The sequence below is a fragment of the Myotis myotis genome, unplaced genomic scaffold (assembly GCF_014108235.1).
Source record: "Myotis myotis isolate mMyoMyo1 unplaced genomic scaffold, mMyoMyo1.p scaffold_m19_p_12, whole genome shotgun sequence".
NCBI lineage: Eukaryota > Metazoa > Chordata > Mammalia > Chiroptera > Vespertilionidae > Myotis > Myotis myotis.
Genome location: NW_023416316.1, coordinates 6212221 through 6225197, shown reverse-complemented (window position 1 = coordinate 6225197; position 12977 = coordinate 6212221). Strand labels below are relative to the sequence as shown.

The 12977-nt window shown below is 43.4% G+C and overlaps 1 protein-coding gene across 10 annotated transcripts in view; it reads left to right on the top strand.

Moving 5' to 3' along the window:
- GAPVD1 (GTPase activating protein and VPS9 domains 1) overlaps positions 1 to 12977 on the top strand; it is a 58590-nt gene that overhangs the window by 44257 nt on the left and 1356 nt on the right. For 3 of the 10 annotated variants that reach the window (XM_036329650.1, XM_036329656.1, XM_036329652.1), the window contains 9 exons: positions 583 to 663; positions 4215 to 4349; positions 5817 to 5946; positions 7264 to 7373; positions 7689 to 7848; positions 8714 to 8901; positions 9370 to 9583; positions 11037 to 11109; positions 11946 to 12143. In XM_036329650.1, coding sequence (XP_036185543.1) covers positions 583 to 663; positions 4215 to 4349; positions 5817 to 5946; positions 7264 to 7373; positions 7689 to 7848; positions 8714 to 8901; positions 9370 to 9583; positions 11037 to 11109; positions 11946 to 12143 — 1289 coding nt within the window. Of the gene's footprint in view, positions 1 to 582; positions 664 to 4214; positions 4350 to 5816; positions 5947 to 7263; positions 7374 to 7688; positions 7849 to 8713; positions 8902 to 9369; positions 9584 to 11036; positions 11110 to 11945; positions 12144 to 12977 lie in introns of those variants that run through there. The other 7 variants (XM_036329651.1, XM_036329653.1, XM_036329655.1 and 4 more) reach the window with 5 other exon arrangements.

Here is a 12977-nt window from a genome sequence, read left to right as displayed (position 1 = left end):
TTAATGTTTATGTGCTTTGAGATTGTTTATACCCTGAATATTAGTGAGTGTTTATTTTGGAAGGGAGTTGTATAAAATTGTTCGCTTCTTTTGTGAATAGCCTGGCATCGTACTAGTAGACATTGAGATTTGAGTTTGCAAAAGCATCTCTCCCTGAAAGGAGAGATCATCCAGGATTGCAGTTAGAGACTTCTTCCGATCTCAGCCCTGGGGCGCTCAGGAGCCGAGGTGCACCGCCTTCCCGCCGTACGCCAGCCACTTGAGGACGAGGAGAGCATGGCTCAGAGTTTTGAATGTGTTGTTTCTGAGCGGAGGTTAAGAGGCAGTGGTTTTGATTTAGTCCCAATAGATTCCCGTTAAATCATTCTTCCTGTGGCCAACGACTCCGAACGCTTCTTTAAGAATCTTCAATGCTATTTTAAGAACGATTATCAATTGACACTTGGGGTTTCTTAGCTTTTAAACTTTTCACCTTCCTTTCACTTAGAAATGTTGGCACACCAGTTAACTCCGGAATGACTGCTGTCTGCCGAGTAGTGCAGTATGTTGTATGTCACACTACTGACTTTATTTAATTTCCAGCTCCCATACCATTTAGAAAGAAAGAAAAACAAGAAAAAGACAAAGATGAGCTGGGGCCTGACAGATTCTCAACACTCACAGGTTTGTAGACCCATGGACTTCCTGGCTCCTTCATTCCCAGAGCACATATTTCATAACACTTTTTCTTGGGTGCCATAAGCGTTGCCTTTTTAGAAGAGTGTGTCTGTGTGTGTACAGTGGGGAGTATGTTCTTCATAGCTCTGTGGTTTCCAGTTGGCGGCCACAGTGAATCTGTGTGCTCTTCCTGTAGACCGCCACCACCATCATCATCCTCATTATCATAACTTCCATTTATGGTGAGGCCCCTGGTCCTGGGCTTCTAGACACACCCCACAGTTTGACATCTTAGTGGGATGATGCTATGTAGTGCCTTTTAGGGAAGTGGTGATAGTTTTAGCTCTGTGCATGCCATATCTTTGGATCATTGATTGAATAATTTTCGCTAACGTTGATCGTGGAACTCTAAATTTATTTTTGTCTGTAGCTCTTGATTATTCAGGATCATAGTGAAATTCTGTTTTACCTAATCATTTCCTTTTTTATGATAAGGTGTTTGTTCAAAGAATAAAATAAAGTTATAAACTTTACCAATTTTTACAGCTTGAATCAGTTTACCATTGCTCTCTAACCTAAGGGAAATACAACTAGGGGTTGGGTTCTTACCTTATTCAGCATTTGTATTTTTGCAGCTTGCTCTTGGCACATTATGATTGAGCACCCTGAAAGGAAAGATTGTGAAAAGTAGTGTTAAGGACTCAGCCTTGAATTTGATAGCTGTGTACTGTTTCCAATGACTATAAATTAACTACAGGGAAATTCATTTCTCACCTCGTTTTTTCTTACCTTGATTTGAAATTACATTCTAAGTTAAAATGAAAAGCTTTATTTAAAAATGGGATAGGTTTCAAAAGAACATCCTCCTCAGAGCTGCCCAGCATAGTACAGGTAGAATCTCATTGTAATGCATGGTATTCTAACGTCTACTTCTGTTAAGTTTAGATGTAGCTCCTTGGCCTAGCACATCCCTGCTTTGATGCATGACTTTCCTGGATAAAGGGTTTTGAACAGCAGGAGCTGTGCTTCCAGGCCACCGTCCCTGCCGAGAGCAGTCAAGCCCCTCTTATTCAGTCAGCCAATACTGTTGAACATCTGACTGATGCCAGACACTGTGCTAAGTGGTGTGGGTAGTAAGTCATTTCACACCTGACCCCTGTTCTTCAGGAACCTACAGTCTGACTGAGACACGTTGGAAAAGCTTCTTTTTGGCAAGATATTTGTTTTTCTTTACCATTTTCCTAGTGTTAGGACACTATCAATGTTTGCAGAGTAGAATCTCTTCATGAAATCTCATGTTTTTACAATGTTGAATTGATAATTTTGGAGAAGTTATAAATTATTTTTTACTTGACTTTGGGCAATATAGTATTTTTTTTGGTTCTTAAACTGGAAGCTAGGTAGAGTACAATAATTTTTTTAAGTAAAGTATTTCATTTTCTTTGTGTTCAATTCAAGCCATTTAACTTCTCTACTGGTGCAAAAACTTCTACCCAATCCTAACTAATGACCCATTGAAAATTATTATTAAATCCATTTTAAAATGCTATGAAAGGAAATTTCTTAACAGTCTGCTCATAATACCACCATCCTAACTATTCTTGGTTTTTTTTCCATGTTCTCTCCCAGTCTTTTTGTGTTTGTACATGGCTTTTCATGATTTAATCAGATTATGTATGTAACTATATTCTTTTTTTTTTAATATATTTTATTGATTTTTTAAAGAGAGGAAGGGAGAGGGAGAGAGAGTCAGAAACATCGATGAGAGAGAAACATCGACCAGCTGCCTCCTGCACATCTCCTACTGGGGATGTGCCCGCAACCCAGGTACATGCCCTTGACCGGAATCGAACCTGGGACCCTTCAGTCCTCAGGCCGACGCTCCATCCACTGAGCCAAACCGGTTTTGGCTGTAACTATATTCTTTTAACACATGTTATTTCATAAGCCCTCTCCCAGTTTCTACTAAACTGATTGTTTTTAGTAGTTTTTATTGACTCTAAGATAATCTATCATCTGATTTTACTGCAGTGTGAACATTCTCTTGCTTTTGGATATTTAAATTGTACCCTACTTTTACTATGAAAATACTGCTCACAGCTTCATATATGTAGCATTTTTTGTTTGTTTTCATTTTCTTAGGATAAAAATTTTAAGAATGGCATTATAGAAATAAAGTCAATAGGCAACATTATGGCTTCACTATAGTTAGCCAAATTCTGTTGTCCCTTTTTCAAAAGAGTCTCAACAGCTCTGAAAACCAATAGCAAAAAGTACTCCCCCTCCACAAAATGATTTTGTAACGATAAAGATTTTTCAGTTTACATTTTGAAGATCAGATTATACATTACTTTGGAAATCCTCTCTTTACAGTTTATCACAATTTTACGGAGACAGAAATACAAAATATTTTTTTATGGAAAAAAAAGGAAGAGCCTATGAGCATAAGTACTTAACCTCTCTATACCTCGATTTCCTCTTCTATAAAATGGGGTGATAGTACCTCCCTATGGGGTTATTGTGATGATTGATTGAGATTGCTCATATAAGGTGCTTAGCACAGTTCTGGCATGTGGTCAGTGCTCAATAAATGGTAGCTGCTGTTAACACACACATATATAAACTCTAGTGATTTTTATGTGATTTTATACTTTTTTAAAAATGGTATTCTACCAGAATGTGGACATTTATGGTAGCCACCTAGTTGGCCTAGATCTATCGCAGGAGTTTACATTTCACTCTGGAACTTTCTGTGTCCCATAGATCTGTAGCAGTTCTTTGCTTTGATCACTGTTAATTACCTTGACTACAGGAAAACATTGCGATGTGCTGATTTTGCCGACAGGATGGCAGTCCTGTCAGTAAACAGTGCTGTGCTGTGATTGTGATCAGCTTTTTCTCTGTGCACCCAGGTACAATTCCAGCACTCCCCAGCAATGTCTAGGTTCTCTGGGAGTGCCTCTGACTCCATTGCATGCACAAAAGTGCTCTGTTCCGGCAGCTGCACTGTCATGGTGAGAACCAGTGAGATAGCATATGAAAATCTGAAGTTTTCAAATCTGGTGTAGAGAGAGAAATCCAGGAAGACTGGAGGAAGGCAACTTTTATTATTATTTAAAAGGCTTTAATTCTCAGTTTGAATACTTCTATTTTGTTCCTTCAGCATGGAGATGTCTGAGTAAATGAAGTCTGCATATAAAATTGCATTGTGGGAAGTTCTGTTAGCATGAGTTGCTAATACCAGTGGTTTGAGTGTAAGCACTTTAGAAACCCATCATCCATTCAGTCCGCACTGAACTTTTTGACACTGTCATGTGGAATTCTGGCGATGATGAGAAAGTGGATCTAATTCTCCCAAACCCGTGCTTTGGCAAGGCTCTCAGACCCAGAAATGGGAGGAGTAGGCAGCTGCATGGTGCCTCTTAACACTGAGATATGTGCTCTTTTTAAGTCTTACCTCCTAATCGGCCTTTGGGATTATGCTCCTGGTGTCGCACTAACATCAGAGTTGGTGCAAACCGAAGGGAGCTAATTCCCTCACCCTCCTTTCCCTGCAGATGACCCCAGCCCTAGACTCAGTGCACAAGCTCAGGCCGCTGAGGACATTCTGGACAAATACAGGAATGCCATTAAGCGATCCAGCCCCAGTGAAGGAGCAATGGCCAACTATGACAATGCAGGTGATAACCGTGGTAAAGATTTGAATAGTAACCTTTGTATCACAGTGATAAAGATGATCTGAATTAATAGTGCTACTTTTGAATAGCTGTCTGAAAAATATGATGTAATTCTCAAAATAAATGGAGAGGAAACAGAAGTATATAAAGCATAACGTGTACGCTGCATGTATTTATCTTGTATGTGCCCTGGAGGAAGAGACACCAAGGGGGCCTGGAAGAGGTGAACTGGGCACAGCTTTTATTTTGAAAAGCCTTAAAATAACAGAAAAGTTTTTCCTAAAGCTTTTGAAATTATTTTCTAAGAATAAAGATATTTTTCCTATACAAGCACAGTACCTTTATTACACTAAGGAACTTTTTATTCCTTTGACTTTATATATGTATATCTTATCTAAATTGATCTGTTAAAAACAATTGTGGTTCCACCACAGATCTCTCCTGGCTGCATTTGTGAGTTCACCCCCAACTCATTCCTGGGCAGTGGGAGAAGCCCTGGGGAGTCATGGCTGGCCAAGGGGTTTGCAGCTATCTTCTATGGGAGGATTCCATGTCCATTAAATGAGGGTTATGTAAAAGGATTTTTGAGACCCCTTTTAGTTCTGTGGTTCAGTGATTCTGAGTATAGAGTAGTAATATCTTTTAAAAATATGTTTTTATTTATTTTTTTGAGAGACAGGAAAGGAGAGGGAAAGAGAGAGAAACATAGATATAGAGAGAATTATCATTTGGTTACCTCCTACACACACCCCTACTAGGGAACTGATTGAACCCAAAACCAGGGCATATGTCCTGACCAGGAATCAAACCGGCAACCTTTTGGTGCATAGTATGACACTCAACCAACTGAGCCACACCAGCCAAGGCCAGATGATGATGATGATGATTACTAGAGTGGGGTCCCTTGGCCTGGCCTGCGAGATCAGGCCGAAATTGGCTCTCCGACATCCCCCAAAGGGTCCCGGATTGCGAGAGGATGCAGGCCAGGCCAAGGGACCCCACTGGTGCACAATCAGAGCCAAGGAGGGACGTGGGAGGTTGGCCAGTTGGGGAGGGACCGCAGGAGAGCTCCAGGGTGTGTCCGACCTGTCTCGCTCAATCCCGGTCAGCCGGACCGCAGCAGCAAGCTAACCTACCGGTCGGAGCATCTGCCCTCTGGTGGTCAGTGCACATCATAGCGAGCAGCTGAGCGGTCAGCATATCATTAGCATATTATGCTTTGATTGGTTGAACAGGCGACTGGACACTTAGCATATTAGGCTTTTATTATATAGGATTATTATTATTAAATAAAGAATTTCATTGTTTTCAATTAGGATTGGTATAAGAAGTAAAGTCATTCTCTTCTCAAAAAGTGGTCTCTTGATATATTATCATTGCTATAAATATCGTGTTGTAGAGCACAATGCTAATTTATCACTAAGTTGCCCGAACATTTCAGAATAAGCTGCTTATTATCCTTTTGGGGTGGGCTTTGTTTAGAGGCTATGGGTGACGGGGAAAGTGCACACGATTCTCCTCGAGATGAAGCACTGCAAAACATCTCAGCCGATGACCTCCCGGACTCCGCGAGCCAAGTGGCCCACCCTCAGGACTCAGCCTACTCTTACAGGTATTCCTTCTACAGGATTTAGGACTTTGGGGTTGGGCTTTTCATCACCATTGCAGTCACCTCAGTCATGTGATTCATTGTGTCACTTACTAAAGGTATAAAGCAGAGAGATAAGAATGAAATGGCTATTTCCTGAGAAGACTTGGCTTCCTGTGTGGATGTCCTATATCAAAGGCTTGAGTTCAGGGATAAAGGAAAACCTCGTGTGCTCACAGGCACCACATAAGCCATTACAGTGAAACAGGTGGCAGAGCCCCTGCCCATGTAAAGCGCCCAGCCCCGGTGAGAAATGCTGGGGCGGGTGAGGGCGGGTGGGAGCTGGGTCAGCTGTCCCATAGGCCTGAGGAGCCCTGTTTGTCCTCCTCCTCACCCAGATTCCACAGCCACGGATACACGGCCAGTGTTGTTTCACATTTATTCCCCCCAATTAGTTTAAAGAAGACCCTAATACATCATTTTATTTATAAACATTATGAAGCTTTGTAATTTTTTCCCTACAGTAAAATTGGAGGGAGTGGCAGGCCATTTTTATTTTTCAGCCATGACTTTACCATTATGTATTTTATGAGACTGCAGCGTGGGTGAATATTACAGATGATAGGCTTAGTCTGTAAGTTATTCATTTCATAGGAAGCAAGTCAATAGGGAAAGAGCTGCCAGGTGAGTGGACAGCGGGGATCCTGCAGGAGGAGAGATGTGGCCTGTTCGCTGAGGGGTTTCAGCTCCTTCCTTTGGATGGCAGCTTTGGACATTCTGAGGAAGCTCTGGTCGATGCCCTGCGGGACCAGAAAGGGCCACAGCCACCAGCAGATGAGAGCATGCTGGTGGCCTCTCTCAGTGTGAACAGAGCTGCACTGCTGTGGAGGGACACCTTACTGCAGGGCGCTCTGCCCTTGGTGGTGGTCGGCGCCTCAGTAGTTGGAAGTTGAAAGGAGCAGCTTTTGGCTCCAGCAACAGAACAGTAAGAAAGGGCTTCCTGCCAGCTGTGAGCTGTCCAGTGGAGGTCAACATTTGTCGAGAGCTGTAGTAGACGGCATTCTGAGTGTGAGGGGTGTCTCCCAGGTACGCCTTTCTGACTCTCCTAGTGCCTCCTCTCATAGCACACCTTGCCGACAACACTTTTACGTCCTTGCTCCTCGGGTCACTAGAAAGCCTGTTCCTTTAAGTGAGATGTCAGTAAGTTTAAAATTTTCTTTGATTATGACCACTTACAACATTTGATTCCTGAGATAGCATATTAATTTACATAGCAAATGTTCATAAAATGTGATCCTATCTGGATAGAGACATTAATGAATTTCCAACTCATTTTTTCAGAGATGCAAAAAAGAAACTGAGGCTTGCTCTTTGCTCTGCGGATTCCGTTGCCTTCCCAGTGCTAAGCCACTCGACAAGGAATGGCTTACCAGACCACACAGACCCAGAAGGTCAGTTTGCTACATGGCCATTTATTTTTTCCTGCATTTGAAGGTGGAACCATATGAAATTGCCAGTATTCAACTGTATTTAAGCTTTATAGCAATTCCATATGGTTTAACTTAATAGGTTTATATTAGGATCAGTAAGGGCACTCGATTACTGCTGGTTCATTAAATGTTCAGTGATTGAGCATGGCAGTTCAACTTAGTTCTGCTGACACGTGCTAAAGCAGAATCGACATCCCAAAGGCTGAGGGATGACAGCCCCTTAGGTGAGCACGAGGATTTTCTCAGCAGTAACAGAATTCTTGTTTTTTTGTTCAGAGAATGAAATTGTATGCTTCTTAAAAGTTCAAATCGCCGAAGCAATTAATTTACAAGATAAGAACTTAATGGCTCAGCTGCAGGAAACAATGCGTTGTGTGTGCCGCTTTGACAACAGGACCTGCAGGAAGCTGCTGGCCTCTATCGCCGAGGACTACAGGTAACATGCATCTTCGCTTCAGACCTTTTTCAGCAGCAAGTAGTATCGTCTCGCCCTTATCTTGGGAATGAATCTAGGCTTACATGAAAGTGCTTGGCTCTGCTCACTGGACATAGATTCCTGAGGAACACATTTGGCTGTTAGTCTGAAATGTAGTGATGAATGAGCAGCTCTTACAAACGGAGAAGTACCATCTGCTTCAGCATTGCACCAAGGAGCTTTAGCAGAGGTGGGGCCGGTGTAACGAGGGTATCATTTCCCCTTTGTAGGGTGAGAGGGAAGACTGCTTCCCTGGACCAGGGAGGCAGGAGCAGGCCCGGGAATTGCTCCCTTTGTCCCTGGGCAGCCCCTTGCTAACAGTTGAGGAGAAACACATAATTTCAACGCTTAGGAAGTGAAGTGGCTTTGAGGCTGAGGGCACAGGTGCTCTGAGATGGTTACATATAGACTCTATGCCAATAATTGGTGGCATGTTTAATGACCTAGTGGTATAGAACCTGTGTTTTGTTCTTATTTCAGTTTTCTCTAGCAATCAATTTCCTGTTAGGTGCGAGGCCCTACCAGCGTGGAGACTGTGCTCCGATATAAAATAGGCCAGCAATGTGAGGGACTCAGCCATGTTCAGTAGTTAGGTAGCTAAGTGCTCAGCCCAGGAGATGCTGTTCTTCACAGACATGCAGCTCTGTTCTCGAGCTGGAGGCATAATTCGTCTTCCGGACTTGTCTGCAGCCTGACATGCTAACATGTAAAACCAAAACCTATGAAGTAATCTTTTTATTTTTTAAAGAAAAATTAGGACTCTTAGTTTCCAAAGAGAGCGTGCACTGTATGTATCTAGTGTCCTGCAAAGCCTGTTTCCTTTCAGGAAAAGGGCCCCCTACATTGCTTATCTCACCCGCTGTCGGCAAGGACTGCAGACCACGCAGGCTCACCTGGAAAGGCTGCTGCAGAGGGTGCTGCGGGACAAGGAGGTGGCCAATCGATACTTCACCACCGTCTGTGTGAGGTTGCTGCTTGAGAGCAAAGAAAAGAAGATCAGGGAGTTCATTCAAGGTAACTGGAGACGTTCAGTTGAGCATCTCTTTGGCCACAGTGTTGGGAAGATTTGGACATTTGTGTTTTGCTAGTTTGTTTGAATACCTGCATGTCTAAGAGCATTTCCGTAAGTTCCCAGTCATTTTATGGGTTCTTAATAAGTAAATTTTATTTTTATTGGTTTGAATATCTGTAGTTTATTTAAAAATGGATAAAATTGGTAAAGTTTTGGATCCACACAATTTTTCTCATTTTTTAAACCAAAGCATATAATTTTTATAACACACTCCTTATTCTTAAACTTTTATATCTTACCTTTCTCCTGACTTTAATGATTTGGCCACATATTCTCCTAAAATAAATCATGCCCACTTTTGTCTTTAAGAGCATAGTATCTGCATAGCTAGTGATTAAAATTATTTCTACAGTTTCCTTTTTAAAATTATTCAGATAGTGTATTTTAAAAATTATTATTTTGCATTGGAGACTTTCAGAAACTCACAGCAGCTGATGATAAAACTGCTCAGGTAGAAGACTTCCTGCAGTTCCTGTACGGCGCGATGGCCCAGGACGTCATCTGGCAAAATGCGAGCGAGGAGCAGCTTCAGGACGCTCAGCTGGCCATCGAGCGCAGCGTGATGAATCGCATTTTCAAGCTTGCTTTCTACCCCAATCAGGATGGGGACATACTCCGTGACCAGTGAGTGCTCTCTGTGTAGTGCCTGTGTTGGACCACGTAGGGAGGCGTCAGCTAGCCCATACTTTAGTGGAGCTATACATAAGACCGGCATCTAATAGAGAAATGCATGTTGTTACCACTTTCCACCCGTCAGAATTACAGTTTTCAGGGATGGGGAGACTCAGGCTGAAGGGTGTACACATTGGTCTGGCCTTTCTGGAAGGCACTGCTGTTTGCCTGGATTTAGCATTTTTGTTTTTCCTCTTCTACATTTTCTTTTTCTTTTTTTTAGAATGGATCTCTTGTCCATTTAAAAAAAATTTTTTTAATTGATTTCAGAGAGGAAAAGAGAGGAAGAGGTAGAAACGTCAAAGGTGAGAAAGAATCATTGATCAGAGCTGCCCCCTGCACATCCCCTACTGGGGATCAACCTGCAACCTGGGCATGTGCCCTGACCGGGAATGGAACCAGGTCTCTTGGTTCATGGGTCTATGCTAAAGCACGGAGCCTCACCGCCAGACCTCTCCTGCAGTCTCTTGAGCATTGCTTTACAACCTGTTTCTCCCTCAAGCGCGTTGAGGTGTCCACTGTGCTCCCTGGCTGTAGCAGTGACTTAATGTGCCAGGGACTCTCGAGGGTCCCTGTAATAGTAGCATCTCAGGGTGGTCATAGGTGGTTTTTGTAAGTTTTTTTTTTTTTTCATGGACATTTTAAGATATTGCGTGTATATTTGGGAGCGTTCACTGTCCTCTGAATGGTTTGGATCGTCCCAGCCTGCCTCACTCGTTCACAGTCTCAGAGCTGTTAGCCCCCCGAACCCCTGTCCTTAACACACCAAGTAGGACCTGTTTTCTCTCCAGAGCACCAGTCTTTGGCTTCCAGCGTGGGGTAAAGAGTAGGGACATTCAAACTGTGTTGGCTGCAAAGAGCACTTTGAAGCAGGGGGTGCCTGCCTTCTCCTCCCCGGCACCTCTGCAGGTGTTACAGAGGGAGAGCGCACGCCCTCTGGAAAGAACACCAGCAGCGGGGAAGCTGGTTTAATCAAAGCTTCGCCTGTTGAATCCGAATTATTTTCCCCTGTGAAATGAGAGCTTGTGTGTTGAATCCCTTCCCCATCTAAGCATCTTTGGCTTCTGGCTTTTGATCCTCTACCTCGTGACAGCCTGGTTGCTAATTAGTGTGTCAGTTTGTGGGCTGAGCGCTCCTCTCCTCTCTTCCTTGAATGCTGTCTGGTCTGGGCAAGAAGGACTTCTGACTGCATCCCCTCGCTCACTCAGCATTTCCGAGCAGATCCTGTTCAAAATGTGACTTTTTAACAAGACAGAATTCCTACAGCTAAGAGAGAGTCTCAGCTGTAATTGTAATCTGTATCTAGAAATAAGTCTGAAACAGTTTAATGTCTTAAAGAATCAGTGATGACTCTGTGTGCCTTATTTTCTGACATGTATTTACATATTTGTTTGGGGGTTTCCAGGGTCCTTCATGAACATATCCAGAGATTGTCCAAAGTGGTGACTGCCAACCACAGAGCGCTTCAGATCCCGGAGGTAACGCAGGCTCCTCGCACGGGAGGCGTTGGGAATTAGAGCTGCACTTTGTACTGTGTGCATGTTGCCAGTGTTTCAAGGAAACAGAATATAATAAAATGTGTCACACCGTTTGCGTTAGAGGAACTTCAGTCTAACTGAGGTTCTCAAAGATCCTCTGGGGATTAAAATTCCTGGCGAGGAAGGGCCCTCGGTGGAGGAGAGGGCGAGCCAGGGCCCCGGGCCGCAGAAACCGCTGCTCCGGGAGATTAGTTGTGCCTGAATATGACGCCAGCTTACCTTTTAGTTATTGATGACAGAGTTTTATGCCTGCCATACGGCTCTTACAAAACAAGACGTTTCAGGTATGCGAGCTTCCTGGTTGTTTCATTAAAATCTCCACTAATGGAGCATTGATTAGCATACAATTTTTAATTGTCTTTGATTTCTTGGAATCCTTTATTTCTAAAACTACTGCAGCAAAGACACATTAATTTATAAATTGCTTTCTTTTAAAGGTAGCTTGTTTGTGCTTTTGGAATCGGTTGCTCCAGTAGAGAAGCTCCATCCTAGCTATTTAAGAAAGATGGGAATTTTATGAATTTTAGGTTCTGTGTTACTGTATGCCATTTCCTCCATTAGAGGATATCTAAGTTTTTTTACTTTAAAATGCAAAGCAAATTATTTAAAAATTAAGCTTAAATCTTTAGTGGACGGCGAAGGAACCGAGATCTTGTTTTATTGAAGAGGGGGAGAGGCAACACGTGCCCCCTGCCTCCGGACCGGTGGGTGCTGTGGTCGCTGTCTGTGCTCCCGGCAGATTAAAGCCCTGCCTGCCTGTCTGTGGTCTCGCTTAGGTTTATCTTCGGGAGGCGCCGTGGCCATCTGCGCAGTCGGAGATCAGAACCATCAGCGCTTACAAGACCCCGCGGGACAAGGTGCAGTGCATCCTGAGGATGTGCTCCACCATCATGAACCTGCTGAGCCTGGCCAACGAGGACTCTGTCCCCGGGGCGGACGACTTCGTCCCGGTGCTGGTGTTTGTGCTGATAAAGGTGGGCCCTCCCCGCTGGTCCTGAGAAGAGTTTATCTGGCATCGAGCAGGGTGGGGCACGCGTGTCCCAGGGTGTTAGACACGTGGCTCTTCCCAGGCCTCGAGCTCTGTGTGTCCAGAAAGAAAGTGTCTAAGGTCCAGGTTTGTTCTATCCAGAAGGCAGGGTTTTCAGGAGAAAGGGCGGGGGTCAGATTCCTAGAAGAGCGTTTTGAAGCAGGGCCCAGAGTCATTGGTTGGGGCTCAGTGTATAACTTCGAGTGAAAGAAAAATTGCATCTTCTTTTGCATCTTCTTTCACCCTGGTTCTTTGTAGTACTTGTCACATACACTACTAAATTTGCCAGTCAGATCTCTCCTCCTTTGGCCTCTTATTTTGTAATTGTACCGTATTATTTTAAAAAGCCCGACAGCCCCAGCTGGTTTGGCTCAGTGGATAGAGCATCAGCCTGTGGACCGAAGGTTCCCGGCTTTGATTCCAGTCAAGGGAACATACCTCAGTTGCAAGCTTGATCCCTGGCCGTGGTCAGGGTGTGTGTGGGAGGCAACCAATCGATGTGTCTCTCTCACATTGGTGTTTCTGTCTCTTTCCCACTCTCTCTAAAAATCAACAGGAAAATATCCTCAGATGAGGATTAACAACAAAAACCCCTGACATATTTTGTCCATTTTTGTCTTTAAAATAAAATTTCATCATCTAAACAATAACATTGAAAAGTTATTTTGAACATTTTGGGGGAACCATGCAGTTTGGGTGCATCACTCATGTGTTCCAGTCAGCTTAGCCCATCTGTTGATGTCTAAAGTATCTTTGACACATATCTCATTAATTCTTAATG